This window comes from Aspergillus pseudonomiae, assembly GCF_009193645.1.
Source record: "Aspergillus pseudonomiae strain CBS 119388 unplaced genomic scaffold BDV37scaffold_117, whole genome shotgun sequence".
In the NCBI taxonomy this organism is placed as follows: Eukaryota; Fungi; Ascomycota; class Eurotiomycetes; order Eurotiales; family Aspergillaceae; genus Aspergillus; species Aspergillus pseudonomiae.
The window spans coordinates 8,917-23,800 of record NW_022476109.1 but is presented as its reverse complement, the minus strand read 5'-3'; the positions used below and the strand labels follow the sequence as shown (position 1 = coordinate 23,800).

General features: G+C 46.7%; 7 protein-coding genes and 3 non-coding genes across 10 annotated transcripts; 7 read left to right on the top strand and 3 right to left on the bottom strand.

Moving 5' to 3' along the window:
* Positions 1-222: 222 nt before the first annotated feature.
* BDV37DRAFT_275999 (ubiquitin-specific protease UBP6) lies at positions 223-2,061 on the bottom strand (the record flags this gene model as incomplete). The annotated part of the gene is made up of 3 exons (XM_032085486.1): positions 223-284; positions 339-1,979; positions 2,046-2,061. 3 exons carry the CDS (start codon positions 2,059-2,061, stop codon positions 223-225), a joined length of 1,719 nt encoding a protein of 572 aa, XP_031935870.1.
* A 201-nt stretch (positions 2,062-2,262) lies between these two features.
* BDV37DRAFT_263048 (actin-related protein 2/3 complex subunit 4 family protein) lies at positions 2,263-3,806 on the top strand. The gene is made up of 5 exons (XM_032083502.1): positions 2,263-2,431; positions 2,480-2,729; positions 2,821-2,897; positions 2,957-3,082; positions 3,142-3,806. The coding sequence occupies exons 1-5, from the start codon at positions 2,429-2,431 to the stop codon at positions 3,241-3,243; spliced, it is 558 nt and encodes a 185-aa protein (XP_031935869.1). The 5' UTR covers positions 2,263-2,428; the 3' UTR covers positions 3,244-3,806.
* A 116-nt stretch (positions 3,807-3,922) lies between these two features.
* Positions 3,923-4,004, top strand: BDV37DRAFT_t221. The gene has a single exon. It is a non-coding gene; the product is annotated as a tRNA-Thr (tRNA).
* Positions 4,005-4,542: 538 nt separating this feature from the next.
* BDV37DRAFT_t222 lies at positions 4,543-4,624 on the top strand. Its single transcript has one exon. It is a non-coding gene; the product is annotated as a tRNA-Thr (tRNA).
* A 363-nt stretch (positions 4,625-4,987) lies between these two features.
* BDV37DRAFT_t223 lies at positions 4,988-5,120 on the top strand. The gene has a single exon. It is a non-coding gene; the product is annotated as a tRNA-Ile (tRNA).
* A 784-nt stretch (positions 5,121-5,904) lies between these two features.
* BDV37DRAFT_288392 (uncharacterized protein) lies at positions 5,905-6,222 on the bottom strand (the record flags this gene model as incomplete). Its single annotated transcript, XM_032088265.1, has 1 exon — positions 5,905-6,222. The coding sequence occupies one exon, from the start codon at positions 6,220-6,222 to the stop codon at positions 5,905-5,907; it is 318 nt and encodes a 105-aa protein (XP_031935868.1).
* Positions 6,223-7,110: 888 nt separating this feature from the next.
* Positions 7,111-9,282, top strand: BDV37DRAFT_288391 (uncharacterized protein; the record flags this gene model as incomplete). Its single annotated transcript, XM_032088264.1, has 4 exons — positions 7,111-7,662; positions 7,711-8,118; positions 8,178-8,240; positions 8,302-9,282. The coding sequence occupies 4 exons, from the start codon at positions 7,111-7,113 to the stop codon at positions 9,280-9,282; spliced, it is 2,004 nt and encodes a 667-aa protein (XP_031935867.1).
* A 56-nt stretch (positions 9,283-9,338) lies between these two features.
* BDV37DRAFT_263044 (uncharacterized protein) lies at positions 9,339-9,739 on the top strand. The gene has a single exon (XM_032083501.1). The coding sequence runs from the start codon at positions 9,389-9,391 to the stop codon at positions 9,695-9,697; it is 309 nt and encodes a 102-aa protein (XP_031935866.1). The 5' UTR covers positions 9,339-9,388; the 3' UTR covers positions 9,698-9,739.
* A 146-nt stretch (positions 9,740-9,885) lies between these two features.
* BDV37DRAFT_263042 (tRNA wybutosine-synthesizing 3 family protein) lies at positions 9,886-11,465 on the bottom strand. Its single transcript, XM_032083500.1, has 2 exons — positions 10,698-11,465; positions 9,886-10,443 (listed from the first exon to the last, which is right to left on the bottom strand). Exons 1-2 carry the CDS (start codon positions 11,184-11,186, stop codon positions 9,925-9,927), a joined length of 1,008 nt encoding a protein of 335 aa, XP_031935865.1. The 5' UTR covers positions 11,187-11,465; the 3' UTR covers positions 9,886-9,924.
* A 63-nt stretch (positions 11,466-11,528) lies between these two features.
* BDV37DRAFT_26221 (DUF2461 domain-containing protein) lies at positions 11,529-13,757 on the top strand. Its single transcript, XM_032083397.1, has 6 exons — positions 11,529-12,424; positions 12,489-12,604; positions 12,682-12,735; positions 12,828-12,847; positions 12,927-12,997; positions 13,277-13,757. The coding sequence occupies exons 1-6, from the start codon at positions 11,800-11,802 to the stop codon at positions 13,528-13,530; spliced, it is 1,140 nt and encodes a 379-aa protein (XP_031935864.1). The 5' UTR covers positions 11,529-11,799; the 3' UTR covers positions 13,531-13,757.
* The last annotated feature ends 1,127 nt before the right edge of the window (positions 13,758-14,884 follow it).

The following is a 14,884-nucleotide window of genomic DNA, read 5'->3' as shown; positions in this document are numbered from 1 at the left end:
ACTTAGCTCGCCTGAAGGCTTCCCTGGCTCAGAAAACTTCCCTTGGCAGCATCAAACGAACAGGATCAAGCTGGGTGCCACGACAAGGATACAACACGAAGAAAAGCCAAGCTGTTTTCACCACTGATGCAGACGTCACTCGTGTTAAACATGTGCACATAATGTTATTATCATCATTCAACCTGTTATTTCATGAAACCAAGGCCGTTACTGCGAGTATCCTTACTCCGCAGTGGGCAGGTCAATCGCGCGGTACAGGAGGATCAATGCAGAATGAGACTCGCCTATAAAATTGTCAGCAAAAGACCTATGTTATTATTTTTCCATAGATGACATACCGCCACCAGAAAGAGTCTCAATCTTCTCCGCCTCCACTTCAGTCACTTTCTCATCGTTGAACCACCACCACTTTCCATCCTCTTCCTTGTTTCCATGGGCTTGTTTCTTGACATATGCAGTGTAGTGGCCACTGTCAGCGCTGGCGCCTTGATGTGTGATTACTCCCCGTAGCTCATAAAGGCCTGACTTGTTGGTACCCTCGTCGGAGCGAAGCTTAGGGTCGATAATTTCGGCAAGCTCCTTCTTTGCTGCAAGGATAGAAGCCGCCTTCTCAGCTTCGTATTCTGCATCGGACTTGAAGACGTCAGCCATTGCGGAATCATCATCCTTATCGGTAGCCTTTGATGCATCTTTCCGTTCTTCGGCGGCTTTCTTCTTCTGCATTGGCTCTAGAGACTCAGATTCCACTTCGGTAGATTTATCTTCATCCCGCTGATGGGCAAGCTTCTGACGCTTGCGAGCACGCTCAACATCAAGTTCTTCCTTTCGGATCTCCCGTACTTTGTCACGAATAGGAATAAGTTCCTTCTTGAGCTCATCTGTGCAGAAGTCTACCGCATCAAGCTCGGCAGGGAATGTAACTTTACGCATGATCTTGGCCTTCTTCTGGGTTTCGCGCTTCCAAAAGAAACGAACGAAGTGCACAGTCAAGTATTTGGGCAATCGAGCAATGCGTGAACGTTTTGTGTAAATAGCATCACGGTCTAGAGTAGGGGAATGTTTTTCAATCTTCTCTTCAAGACCGGCTTTTATGCCATCATGCAAATGGTTTGTTTCTTTACCGATGTGACAATCAAGCTTGTAGAAGACGTCTGAGCTTGGCGTGGCTTGCTCGCCAGCCTCTTTCGCTCCCGGCTCATCGCATTCCGTCACAGACTCAAACCTTCCAGCAAGGTATTTATCCACAAAAGATACTTCATTGCTGGATTCGCCCTCGCCCTCCTTGATTAGTAGCTTGTTCCGCAGTTGGGTTACGATTTGAGACCATGCCTCTTCAGCATCTTGCTGGGCATAACCATGACCGTTTCGATCTCTCTGAGCGAACTGAGGGAACACATTTCTCAAAGCATTCAGGAACATAAGAGGCGGAAATCCCTCCTGCGTTTCAGACATTTGCTTGAATAGATCCCGCAAAGAAGCAGTCAGGTCCATTGAGGCGCCGAGACCACCAAGACCAAAACTGCTGAGATCCGAGAGGTTCGATGATCCACCAGCACCTGCCGAAGGGCGATATTTCAGAAGCTCCTGTTGGAGCTCGGGAACACTTCTCAATGTCTGCAGCGTAGAGTTGAGGTAGCAAGTATTACCAAGGTTCTGAAGACCAGCTGGGGTAGCTCCCTCTGCTTTTGCAGCCTCAGCCTCCGTCATATCCTCCAGGAACTTCACTGCTTCTTTCGGGCGGCCCAAATCCCCGGAGCCTTGGCCTCCAGATGGCGTGCCCATCATCATGAATGTCTGGCCCGGTTTGGCGTTGAGCGAGGACAATGGAGTTTCATCCTTGAGTTGTCCTCCTTTGACCAAAATTTTCTGTCGTTCGGGTTCCACGCCGGTGAGGGAATATAATTGGTACTTAAGCGTTTCACCGTTCGAGGATAGATCAAGCTCGACCTCATGACGTTTGCCCTGGTGCTTCACGATAACTGTGATCTATGTTAGAAATTTTCGAAATTATGAGAAAATGCATACAGAAAAGTAGAATCAAATACCTGGTATGGATGCCATTTTGTCTTGATTTTTGAGAGAAACCTCAGAAAGCCACTTCTTGACTTCTGCTTGATGAAAGTGACGCATAAACAAGAGCATCGTCACCCGTTACGCTTCGGGGAGGCGTGGGGCATGGAGTGCAAACAAGGCAAACGCAACATCGCGGCCTTAGCGGGACCGCCGTCTGTGGCTCCTGAAGGTGGCACTTGACACCTACATCTATTCCTATGCTTGCTTCCTGGGCCTGGATATAGACATAAATCATTGAGCCTTCGAATTTGTGACCTGTGGGTCTTTTGTCTGACTTCACTTACGCAAAACAAGTTGTTGATGGGCTCACCAGCGGAGTAACAACGGAGACCCCAGTATACGTCACACTTCCAAGATGGTGAGCTAGGTCAATCCGAAGCTAACAATTGATCGCTAACAATTGAAGTCTCAATCATTGCGTCCATATCTTCAATGCGTCCGAGCCTCTCTCACCTCCGCGCTTGCGGTTTCGAACTTCGCTTCCCAGACGTCCGAGAGACATAATGTACCAGAAATCGAGGCCCAGAGCTCTCCTGAACTCCTTCTTAACCCGCTTACCGTCTCTCGCAATGAAAATGAGAAAGTCCTCATCGAACCTAGTGTGAACAGTGTCCGTGTCAGCATTCGGATCAAACAAGCGGACGAAATCGAACACAGTATTACTCTCCATCCGGATGCCTGCTTCTCTCCGACATCGTTATAACGATCAGGTCATGCATAGTGTCAGATACTAACAATTATATACAGTTTTGGTCCACAAGTTCACCCGGTTTTTGACGCAGCGAGCCGAATCTTTCTTCATCTTACGCCGGAAGCCAGTAAAGGTGAATCATCTGAGCGTACTTACCACGTCCATGGATACAGTATGCTAATAAGTCAATAGGGTTACGATATCTCATTTCTAATAACGAACCGAAATGTAGAGGAGATGCTCAAGCACAAGTTAGTCGACTTCATCATCCAATTTATGGAGGAAGTCGATAAAGAAATTTCCGAAATGAAGCTTTTCGTATGTGCCCTCTTATCCACGACATGCCCGCGTATAATAGTAGTATTGACAATACGCAGTTGAATGCCCGTGCGCGATTCGTCGCTGAGTCTTTCTTGACACCTGTAAGACCCCATCTAATGACCCCCCGGTACTCTGAAGACTATCAAATTAACCAATAACCCATAGTTTGACTGAATTCTTACTCATAATGTTCATTTGATGGTTCGTGAGATATCCATGACCTCCACTTTTTATCCAATAGCGAGTATTGTACAGGCGATCTGGGCTGGTGATGGGGGCTACTCTGCTTCGCTCAATGATTCGTTCCCTTCCCTAGATCTTGAAGTCATTTGGAGTTTAAATGTATGGTGAGCTTTCTCACGACTTGCTCTTGACAGTAGATTTCGGTATACGCAAAGTACAACCAGACTAGTAACAAGCATTTGAAACCACTATGTTTTATATACCATGGCTGCTTAGCTTCTTGATAAAGTGTAAAAAAGGATGCATGATATAATCAATTGCGCCAAAGTGATGCCTCGGTGTTCAGGGTGGTATAATTGATCATCTTTCACGAGACCAAGATAATACAGAGTGTTGTCCTGTAGCAGTGCACGAAAGGTTGAGTCAATATAGATGCCATAACTAATGTGAGTGCATATTATAGCTTTCTGGTAGCACCTCAATGGGTAAAAACTGTAGGACTTGAATATATCTACATTATTGGATTTTTACTAGTAGCTATTGTGCAATCAACAAGTACTTGGAAGATGATCGGATGTTTCTTCGTAGAAGAAATGAGGGTAAGGTTAACTATTGTGGTACAGGTTGAATTAGAAGCAAGACATATGCTAATACGCCTTTATAGCTCAGTGGTAGAGCGCTTGACTTGTAGCTTGATGATATCAAGAGGTCCGCGGTTCAATCCCGCGTGGAGGCATCGTTTTTTTCTCATCTCAAGTTGCTTTTATCCTCAAGGCCCCTGGCCGTCGCGGTTTTATTATCGTCTTAAACACGCTCCATTTTTGGTACAAGATATAATAAATAGATCTTAATCGGACTCTCGATGAAGTATACGCTCCCAATTAATAGAACCAACCATATAAATGCTCTCATCTGAGGTCAACTCCATACAGTCTCTGCGTTTAGGCATATTGTATAGAGCTTGTTAAGGTTGGCAATCAATTGTACTTCGGCATTCTGTCGCTTATCGGTGAAGGTCGCTTATCTGGCCCGCACCTCTATCGATTCAAGGACAACCTTTTCCATATTGAACCACGGTAATACCCATAACAGAGCTGAATGGGTTGTATGTAAAATAATATACACTCCGGAGTAATTCTATTGAACCACACGGGCGCCTGTCCCGCCTACTATGGTAAATCTGGTAGGCGGTATGACACCCCTCGTGGGGGATTTTCCAAATCTCAATTGCATCCCACTGTAGGCGGTGAAGGGCCACCGTCCCTTATAAATTCGCCTTTATAGCTCAGTGGTAGAGCGCTTGACTTGTAGCTTGATGATATCAAGAGGTCCGCGGTTCAATCCCGCGTGGAGGCATTCTTTTTGCTTCTTTAACAAGCGTACAAATTGGTACGCAGTCGAACCTCGGCTGAAGCAATAGTGGAGGCTGTGTCACAGTGGTAAACACAACTACAACTGTTGATGGTAGAACCACTGTCACTAGTTAAGCTTTATCGAAATTTTTGGCTCTACCACTGATGTACCATTCCATTAACCTTAAATTATACTGTGGCAATGACTTATTGTAAATTTGAAAAAGTATACATCCTGCATTGTATCGACAGAAAAGGAAAAATCGACATGGTTTAAACACTGTACCTGCACTTTTGTCCATAGTTTCTTCAGCCATAGAACCCCCTACTAGGTAGGTCGTAAATAGTCGCCTCCCTCCGGAAATTCGCCTCTATAGCTCAGTGGTAGAGCGCTTGACGTATGTGATCTCTTTCAATTCTTGATATAAATTCATTAAACTAACATTCAAAAGTTGTACCTTGATATCAAGAGGTCCGTGGTTCAATCCCGCGTGGAGGCACATATTTTTTTGTCCTGCCTTTATGAACATAATCAAGATTTCGAGTGGTAAATTTCCATACTATTCGCTCAACTAATCTAAGGTAAAACTTATGCTTTCACTGGCACTGTTTTCTTAGTCGCACCTGCTGTGAGCGACTAATAACAAAGAAAGAATAGGTTGGAAGTCTACAAAAGATTACCCAGAGAATCGGAAATCATGAAAAGATATACTATCTAAGTTTGTCCTATAGTCTGTAGCTTACCCCCTTCCAAGTGGAGGTGGTGGTAACGACCATCGCATAGATGATCGCTGATAGTGATGAACCGTGTATGAGGCATAGCAGAAAAGCAAGAATAGGAAAAGTTGTATGCTATGGGCATGGATTCGGTGGGTTTTGGTGTCATGGGGAATATCATATCGTGGGGCGAGCTTTGCCTACGCAGTATAATAGGCTGATGTCTCACTACTCTATATATTGCTCACCAAAATACAAGTCCCAAGCAGTTCTACCTTATTGCTTTGTGGTTGACGGGGACTCAGCCATACACCCGCCGTAGCGAAGTGATTCAGCACGCATAGTCATTGCTAACCACTAAAAGGATACCGGTATAAAGGTTGACATAAATAACCTCGATAACCTTGGTCTTACTCATGAAAACAAATGTTCCCAACAACAACGCCCCTGGGTCATTCATCGCTCATCTCCGAGACTTGACGCTTGCAGTCCAGATAGTGTCCTAATGTATCAATTAGCTCATAGCATACATCGAGAGAGCCTACAGACACTTACCCTCTCATTCATCTAGGTATAACAGCTATAAGAGTCAATGACATCCCAGGATGCAGTGTCGCACCTTTGTCCAGCATTGCAATAGTACGTGCTGCCAAACGGGTTGCCACGGTCAGCGGTGTACAACTCGCAACGTTCTGTCCCCGGCGGCGGCACTTCCACGCTGCATAGGTTCTCGGTTTTGAAGCCGCTCACATTGGTGCAGCCATCTCCACTTGTCTCCGTTTTCTGGTATTTATCACCGCATCCGTGCCATCTCATGATCATATCGGCAGCTTGGACTCCTGACATGAGAGCCGTGAGAGTAGGTATGGCACTGACAATCTGCATCTCGTCTATTAAAACGATGATTCTATCTTCCAGTTCTGTAGTTCTGTGGCTCTGTGGCCTGTGATGTGGAGTGCGATTGGGGGAGGACGAAGGTGCGCCATTCTGGTGAGTGCAAAAACACATATTTATTGTAAATAGTTACAACTTATCCTATCATTCTGGATATTATATCTATAGTCTCGATATGCTTTGTTACTAATCAATATAGACTGTGCAAGCAGCCACCCTCCTATCTTAGTCACATGGGTAGATACTTACTCAGTTCCCTTATACTCTAAGCGCACGTTTTTTGTAGACATACTAGAACCATTTATTTATCTTGCTATATGTATTTATCTAAGTTGAGGAGTATAGCAGTATTTAAAGCGGCACTCTGGTAAAGTAGTAACAGTCTCTATTCACCCTAACTACAATTGTATAGCTGCATTGTTTGGTTGTTTGCTATATCATGCCTTTACCATTGTATAGCTTGTTATCTATTTTACTTTCTGGTTCAAGCGTGTTTCTATAGCCTATATGTTTGTGAGAGTAGACATGTAATGTTCACATATCTTACCTTCTTCTATGTTATCCTGGTTCTCTTTCTACTCCTCCTTTCCTGCTTGCTTTAGTTAGAACATACTAATAGTTTATATAGAACCAATGCATGGCCCATCTCATTTTCCATCACCCCTCATCACGACTAATCGACTAATCGATTAGTCGTCAATAACTGAGATAAAAATACAAATGAAACACAAGTGAATTCTGCATGTTGCCGTGCACTTCCAACCAAGGCTCTCGGCACTGTCATAGTTGAGATCCCCACGCTTTTCACTCCTAACACAGATCATAATCATCTTTCTCATCACTTCATACCATCCTACTCTTCTTCCAACTGCTTTCCTGATGGCTACCAGGCGCCCAGTTGACCCCTTCACGGGACACAACTCTCCTGGCCCACATCATGGTACATATCGAGGTCGTGCAGGCACCATAGCGCAGCCTTTCCAGACACCAGAGCCGGGTCCTTCTGGAACGCCTAATCAACAGGAGCAGTTCCCGAGTCTAGGAGGCTTATACGCCCATCTTCCTTCTATGGGAGAAGCTGCACGTGGATATTATCCCTATGACCCTGCACAAACCCCAACTCCAACCCCTCGGAACCCTCACCCTTTTAGCCAGCTACGAGCTGTGCATAGCCCACTCCCCGCTCCAGTGCCCCAGCATCCGCTCCATTATGGTCCTCCAGGGCTTCTCTCTCCTGCATTCTACCCCACTGAAGGCACCATGGCTCCTCAGTCTATGAGAGCCGGAGCCCAGGGGCAAGCAGGGTACTTTGAGCAGATCCCAGACCTGAACAAACCGTTTAGCACAGTTGCTATGAGGGAGGAGATGCCTATTGGCAGTTTTGTGCATACTCGTCAGGCACCTCGCTGGGGCGTTATCAAGATATCAAATGTAAGTGAGCTTAGCTTCCTATGAAGGATGCTACTGATAAATGTGAAGATTCCTTATTCAGTTACCAAAAATGAGATCGCGCAGTTTGTAGGACGCCCAGCGCGCCTTATCAAAGGATGCCCGATCCATATTATCATGGAGCGCTCGACCGCAAAAACTATGGACTGTTTTGTTGAAACTGAAACTCAGGAAGCAGCCCAGAGAACAGTTGACCGAATCAACAGCATCTATGAGACTGGCCGAGCACCCCGTCTTGGTCTTCGCCGTGTGGACGTGGAGTACAGTAACCAAGATGCGCTCTTGAAAGATCTCTTTCCAAGGGCCAAATGCATCGCCTGGGAAGATGGTATGCCCAGGGAACTTCCAAACACCGATCCGTACTCCACGGGCTTTTCTGGTTTTATTACTAGTGAAGAGATCGTGGGAGCTATTCGTCATGCTGAAATCCCTCACCGTGTAAGTGAGCTGCTCACGCCCATCTTCTGGAGAGGACTAACATTTTGAGCGCCCTCTAGTCGCCTTTCAGTGTTAAGTGCCCTCAGCGCACCTATGAGTCGACGATCAGTACGCTTTACAAGGTATTATATCATCACCCATTGACCAAACAAACGGAGAATGTGTATCTCACCTTGCATATAGTTTCCATGGTACGCCACAATGTTGTACACGGTCGATGATCGCAATCAACTGTTTGACCTGACGAAGCGGCACTTGATATCTCTTGCATCCCGTATTGACAGAACTCAAACCATGGGCCTGGACCAAAATCTGCTGCGAGATCTTCTCTATGCAGGATTTAATTGTCCGGCCTTCAACGAACGTCAGAAATATACTCTGTGTGTGAATTCTAACCTTGCACCAGAGATCGCTAGGTTTCCAGATATCAGCAAGTGGTTTCCGTTCGACACTTTAGTGCAGCTGCCCGACTTTAACAAGGATACAATCTTGGTAAGCCCTTTGTCCTTTTTCATTGGAGTCCACTCCCGACTATTTAACCTCCTTCCCTTCTCTTGGACAAAGGACGCTTACGTGTCATTCTTCCAGTATTATGCGAACTTGATATCCAGGGGAACGATCCCCGATCATGGAATCCCACACCTGACGAACACTTTCCCGCAGGAAAGGAATGATCTTCGCTCTCCGTACGGTCGTGTGTGGTTTGAGTGGCCCTCGAATATCACCAAAAAAGTGCTCTGGGAAAAGGCCGTTCGTACTGAAATGCAAATACTAGGCAATCTTGTCCTTACTGGTTGGGTGACAAAGGATAACGAAGCCAAAGCTAGACTGGCAGCTGCGGGACCCTCGTCTTCAACCAGACATGACACTCGACGCACTCTCAGTGGTTCAGTTGCTGGCTCTGAAGAAAGCCTAGGTCTCCAAACATCCTCCAGACTTGAGATCTTCGCCACTCCATCGCGCCGTGTGACTGAGGCTGGTCCATCTCATTGTCCAGAGCGGGAAGAGGCGGATGAAACCCCTCGTCCATTCAATGACAGCGATCAAAGCCCTTGGACCCGGAGGCTTCTCATGTTCCCCCCAGGCACAGCAAGGGAAGGCTTTAATTTTGGCCATCGAAACACAAAGTCCTCTCCGGGTAATCTCACACCTTCTGGTGTTTAGATTTCGGGCTGCACGTTGAGATCCAGAGTTCAAATAGTGCTATCTGGTCCATCTGTCATTCTATGACGATATTCCAACTACTTCCTTGGGTTTGTTTACGAATCAAATGGCTTTTGTTTTAAAGTCCACTGTTTTTTGCGTTCAGCTCCTACTCACTCAGTTTGGTGTTGGATTGTCCTTATCTCCAGATGTGCTGCACTCGATATCGTGTCATGGATCATCTGAAGAGATAGACACGTTTGAACTGATTAGCTCCGACTTGAATAGGATATCTGGACAGTTTTGGGCCTGCGCAGGAAGCACATCTTTCTTATGCTTTGTTTTCCCTTTTTTTTTTACTATGGTTTTGCTTGTACTTTTGTTCTTCCTTCCATTGTTCCCATGGGTTTTAATCAGTTCTTGGTCATCTCCATGACATGAGACCCTAAAACCTACACCATATGGGGTTCGATGTCGACAGCGTTCAAGATCTCTTTTTCTTTTTCTTAAGTTCTGTTGCGTTGCCATTTTCTCCATCGTTCGTCTAAAGTTTTATCGATTCATAATGTCCTTCGTGACAGAGAAATAATGCCAAGGAAGTCCGATGTGAATAACGCTATTAGTTGAATCTAGTGGTATTTCTGTGTCTATGATTCCATCTGGTCACGGTTCCTTAGTAGTTTCCAACGTATCTGGAACTTCGTTGTCTTTCGCCTGGTCCTGGAGAAGTTTCTTTCTCATCAGCCCCTCAGCTCTCATCCTCTCTCGTCGTGTCTGGGCATCCTCCCATCCCGGAGGTTTGGTCTTCTTGTTCGTCTTTGGCCCTCGATTCGCAGAGTATAAATCCAACAAACTCTCCCGGAATCTTGTTTTCCGTTCTGTATTGATTGCGAACCTTTCATTTGAGATTGCAACCAACATCTGCAAATACTCCTCTGTTACCAAGCTGCGGATGACTGGCTCGTCGGTTGCTGTCGCATCGTCGGCGTCACTATCTTCACAGTACCCGATCACTGACTCCAGGGATAACCCTGCAGAGCGCACAGCGACGATCGGACTAGGACCTTCTTCACCCTCCAAACAGCGCAAACTCTGTAGCCCGCTTTCGCGGAAACCAGAGCTCGAAGCGGCAGATAATACGGGGTGAGCATGTTGTAGCGTTGCTGTCATAATGTGAAGAATCTGTGGAAAGCGTTCTCAGTACTCGCGTGCAGCAAATTGGTGTTTTAGCTAGTCCGTTTCCAAATCCCAGCACCAGACCGAGTGGTATAACTCAGCAACAATAGAGGCTAAGCTTTGACCTTAAGGGGAACAAAAGAACGAGACATATGCCCCAAGCATACAAAGAAATGCAAGCTTTGTTTAAAGGTAGACAATACCGTGGACAGAAGCACTTCCTTCGAAGAAACAAAGAACGCAGGATTGAACTAACGTACCAGAGGCTCGAAATGGAAGCGCACGAGACGCGGGGCTTTTCCTTGTTTGTTCAGCCCGGGGGGTTTGCCATCTCCAGGAACCATTCCAAACAACGCATGCAACGACTTCGCTTGAGGACCGCTTCTTTCAGGACTTTTGCTGCCACAAAGTGCCCCATAGCCTTGCAAAGGGTCGTGAGACACATACAGCCATTTGCCAGCACCTTTACCCCCCGAGGCTACAAACTGTCTCCCTTGCTCCTCCTCCTGCGGCTTCGCTTGCTTCCTCCGTCCCTCTAGGAACACGCTGATACGCCCCGCGCAGCTACTAGTAGTAACCAAGCCTGGGTGAGCATTAATGTCATCGATGAGGTCCCGAATACCCTCATCGACAGACCCCTTGGGCGAGAGGTCTGTGTACTCTGCATCGGGAACGGAGAGTTCTGCAAGAATTTTACGCTTGCGAGATTCAAAAACCTCGGGTATCGCGCTTGCTTCGACTTCAATCATGGCTAGCTTGATTTAATTTAGTTTATTCCCCCCTCATGTGGAGTCGTTGTTGAGCAAGGGATAGAAACAGGTTGGTTAAGGTGCGCTGCTGTCTGGAAAAAGAACGAGGCTATCGGCTAATATCTTTGGGTGAAACAGGTGGGTCAAATGAATATTAGACAAAAACAAAATCGATAGAACCAGAAGAGTACCAGAAGATATACTCCGTACAGTACAACAAGTGAGTAACTTTGTTCTTAGCCCGACAAATCCTGAAATGGTTTCATTCCGAGAGTGACGACGTTTTAACGACCGCACTAACTTTAGTAGTTGCGGGAGGCAAAGAATTGCCCGCTTTCCCACGCGAAAACCGCCCCAGAAGTTACCAACCTCCTGGTCGCATTCCCGGTTCCTTTTGAACCGTCTCAAAGTCTATCAGTCACTAATGACCCCATAGTTCGGTCAAGAAGTTTACAAGCCGCCGCGGGAGCTTATTAATTACTATACCTCCCAGATCTCCCCTATAAGTTGTTTCGCTCCACTCTTGCATAACTAATTGTGTCTACAAAGAACAGCTTCAATTTACGTTTTCTTCACAAACGGAGAAGAAGAACCCGAAAACCTTTCTCTTGCCATGCCTCGTCGATCGTCTCGGGCCGTTCCCGCGTCGGCGGCAGCACCAGCGCCAGTACAAAAAAGGCGCGCGTCTGACAGACTCCCCACTGCCTCCAAGACAGGACCAAAAAGACCAAAGTCCGACATCACCACTACCACCACTGGAAGGCCCGTCAGGTCCACCTCAAAGAAGAGCAAATATTTCCAGGAAGAACATTCAGATCATTTAGAGACTGATTCCGACAATGGCTCCCCGCTGGAGGATTCCCCCTCCAAGTACGACGACTCCGCATCGGAGGATGCGGAATCAGATGCATATACCACAGCCGATGAGGCGACAAAAAATCCAAAAAGAAAACCCGGGAGACCACGAAAGAGCCTAGGAAGCAACAAGGGAGACACCGAAGGTACCAGAAAGAAATTGGACAGTGTTCTAGAAGGTGATACGAACGAAGCATTGAAAGATAAGCAGTTGTGGAAGGAAGGTGTCAGAACCGGCCTTGGACCTGGAAAAGAGGTCTTCATCAAGAAGCCCAAAGCAAGGGAGGCAGGTGCTGTGCCCTACCAAGAGGATACCTTGCATCCCAACACCTTCCTTTTTCTTGTGGACTTGGCGGAGAACAATGAGAGGCCTTGGCTCAAAGGTAACAATATACCATGAGGAAATCAGGGCTCTGAATCACAGCTGACTATGATCACCTTTGATAGCGCACGATGCGGACTACCGTGCTTCTAAAAAGGATTGGGAGAGCTTTGTTGAAAGTCTCACCGAGAAGATTTCAGAGATGGATAGCACGATTCCTGAGTTGCCTGTTAAGGACCTGGTGAGTGCTAGCAGTTAAATTGGCATAAACAGTTCCAAAAGAGATGGCTGCATTAACGAGTATTTGCGTTGGTCCAGGTATTCCGTATACATAGGGACATTCGGTTCAGCAAGAACCCTACTCCTTATAAAGTACGTTTGAACTTTGAGCATTTTCAACTTCTAGTGACCATCCCTTACGGGTACTGGATTGTATCGCCAGGCTAACAATCGGGGTTGGGCAGACAAACTTTTCAGCTGCCTGGTAGGTAAAAGAACCAATACAAAAAAAAAAAAAAAAAAAAAAAAAAAAAAAAAAAACAGTCAATTAAACAACCTCATAGGTCACGCACAGGCAAAAAGGGCCCTTACGCTGCTTATTATGTCCACTGTCAACCTAAGTCCTGCTTTGTCGGTGAGTAATACCAGAAGAATATTTCAAATGTTTCCATTTGTTCGAAAGGCTATGAGCCAATTGCCTCCAAACATGATGTTGCACGGTCTAGAGGGCCTTTGCCTCAACTTCTGGGAGTCGCATATATGTCATGATTAGATCTGTCTCCACGTTGGGCACGGCTCATTGTGGGCCAAATGCTCTAAGCCTAGAGCAATGGGACGTTGCACGACATCTTCTATCCAACCGAATCATTGGCGGGGAAAGTATGTGCTAATGGCATGTCTCGGGTGGGCTTAGGTTCAGGTCTCTGGCATCCAGAGGCGGACAAACTTGCGCTTATGCGAGAGGATATCGACAGGAATTCGCATCGCTTGAAGGCGGTCTTAGGAGAGGAAGGAATGCGCCGCGAAATTTTCAATGGGGTACCTGATGAAGAGAAGGCTGTTGAGGCTTTTGTCAACCAGAATCAAGAAAGCGCGCTCAAGACCAAACCCAAGGTAGGCAACTCTTCGTTCCTCAAACATTGCTCCACAGCTCAAAGGGTCTTGTGACCTTATGGTTCTTATTCTCCCACCTATGCCGGTTTAATTGCATCAAATCGTTTCGTTGGTGAGATAGATGCGCCCGTTCTTGAGGTTCGAAGGGGAGTCGGTCGCGTCTCATCACTAAACATGACGTTTGGTGCTCGTTAGTTTTCATCTCAAATGACACAGGTCTCCATCAAAGTCCTGTCTCTGAACATAAATAGAGCTAAACACGCCAGCCTGACACATGGGTTAATGGTGGAGGTGCCCAGATACAACTTCTGCGAAGTGCTAGGGTCGCCATGGACGTGGGATCTCCATTATCGTCAACAAACTGCTAGTGTCTCCAGCATCATAAATTGAGGGAGAAAATCATATCGGCGGGACGATCTAGCTCTCAGTGGCCATTCTCTAAAGATTCGTTGCCTTGTGGGCGTCAACAGCCTTCCGTGGTAGCAAGTCTAGAGACCAATGTTGATGGATGCAAGCGCAGCAAGCGCGAACGGGCGATCCCGACTGGTCTACCCGTCCGGGTCGCACCCTTTTCCAACGCGAGCCCCTGGGGCTTTGCCTTGGGTTCAACGTCATTACTATTCTTCGGCCTAGCACGGGAATTCCTCTGGCGTCCCACAACGTGTTTTGGTCTCGAAAACTTTTCTACACCGTCTCATCTGTTTCCATGGTTCACCATCAGCTTTAACCCGGCGGGTCACCGATGTCGTCCAATTACAATGCTAACAAAATATTTTCCTTACCCAGGGCTACGGCTTGGACAACGAAAACATTCGACTGCTCCGCTTGCGCAGTTTCACCATCGGCAGGCCTCTAGCCGACGAAGAGCTTATGAGTCCCAACGCACAGGACAAAATTGCGGCCCTTATTGGTATCATGGAACCTTTCGTAAGCCAATCCATCCCAACGCCCTTGTCGTATAGCCGTCGTTTGGCTTTCCCTCTTTGCTTGCCCGCATCTGCATCCATTGGATCCTAGCACCGGTATCAAATACGGGCCTTTTCGCCCCGTTCCCCTCTTCGCCTTTCCAGCCACTTCAGCGGTGTAGCCTCGGGCACAATGATACCCACCATTTAGCCAGTTGTGCTGGAGATAGCAGGGGTCACTTGGAGAGTCTTCTTATGTGATATTTTTACTGACAGGAGATGTCATCACTTGATAGGTTACGTACCTCAACAGCGTCGTCATGCCCGATCCGGAGGATATGGATGTCAGTTCCGGGTCGGAAAGTACAGACTAAGTCGGGCATCCTCTTGGGATGAATGATAGCATGGTGTCTGCCACAATGTAGGTGTATGTTTGAAGACTGTGTGGGGTATTTTTCTTAGTTGTCTCTCAATGCCTCCCCCCCGCTTTTTTTTTTTTTTTT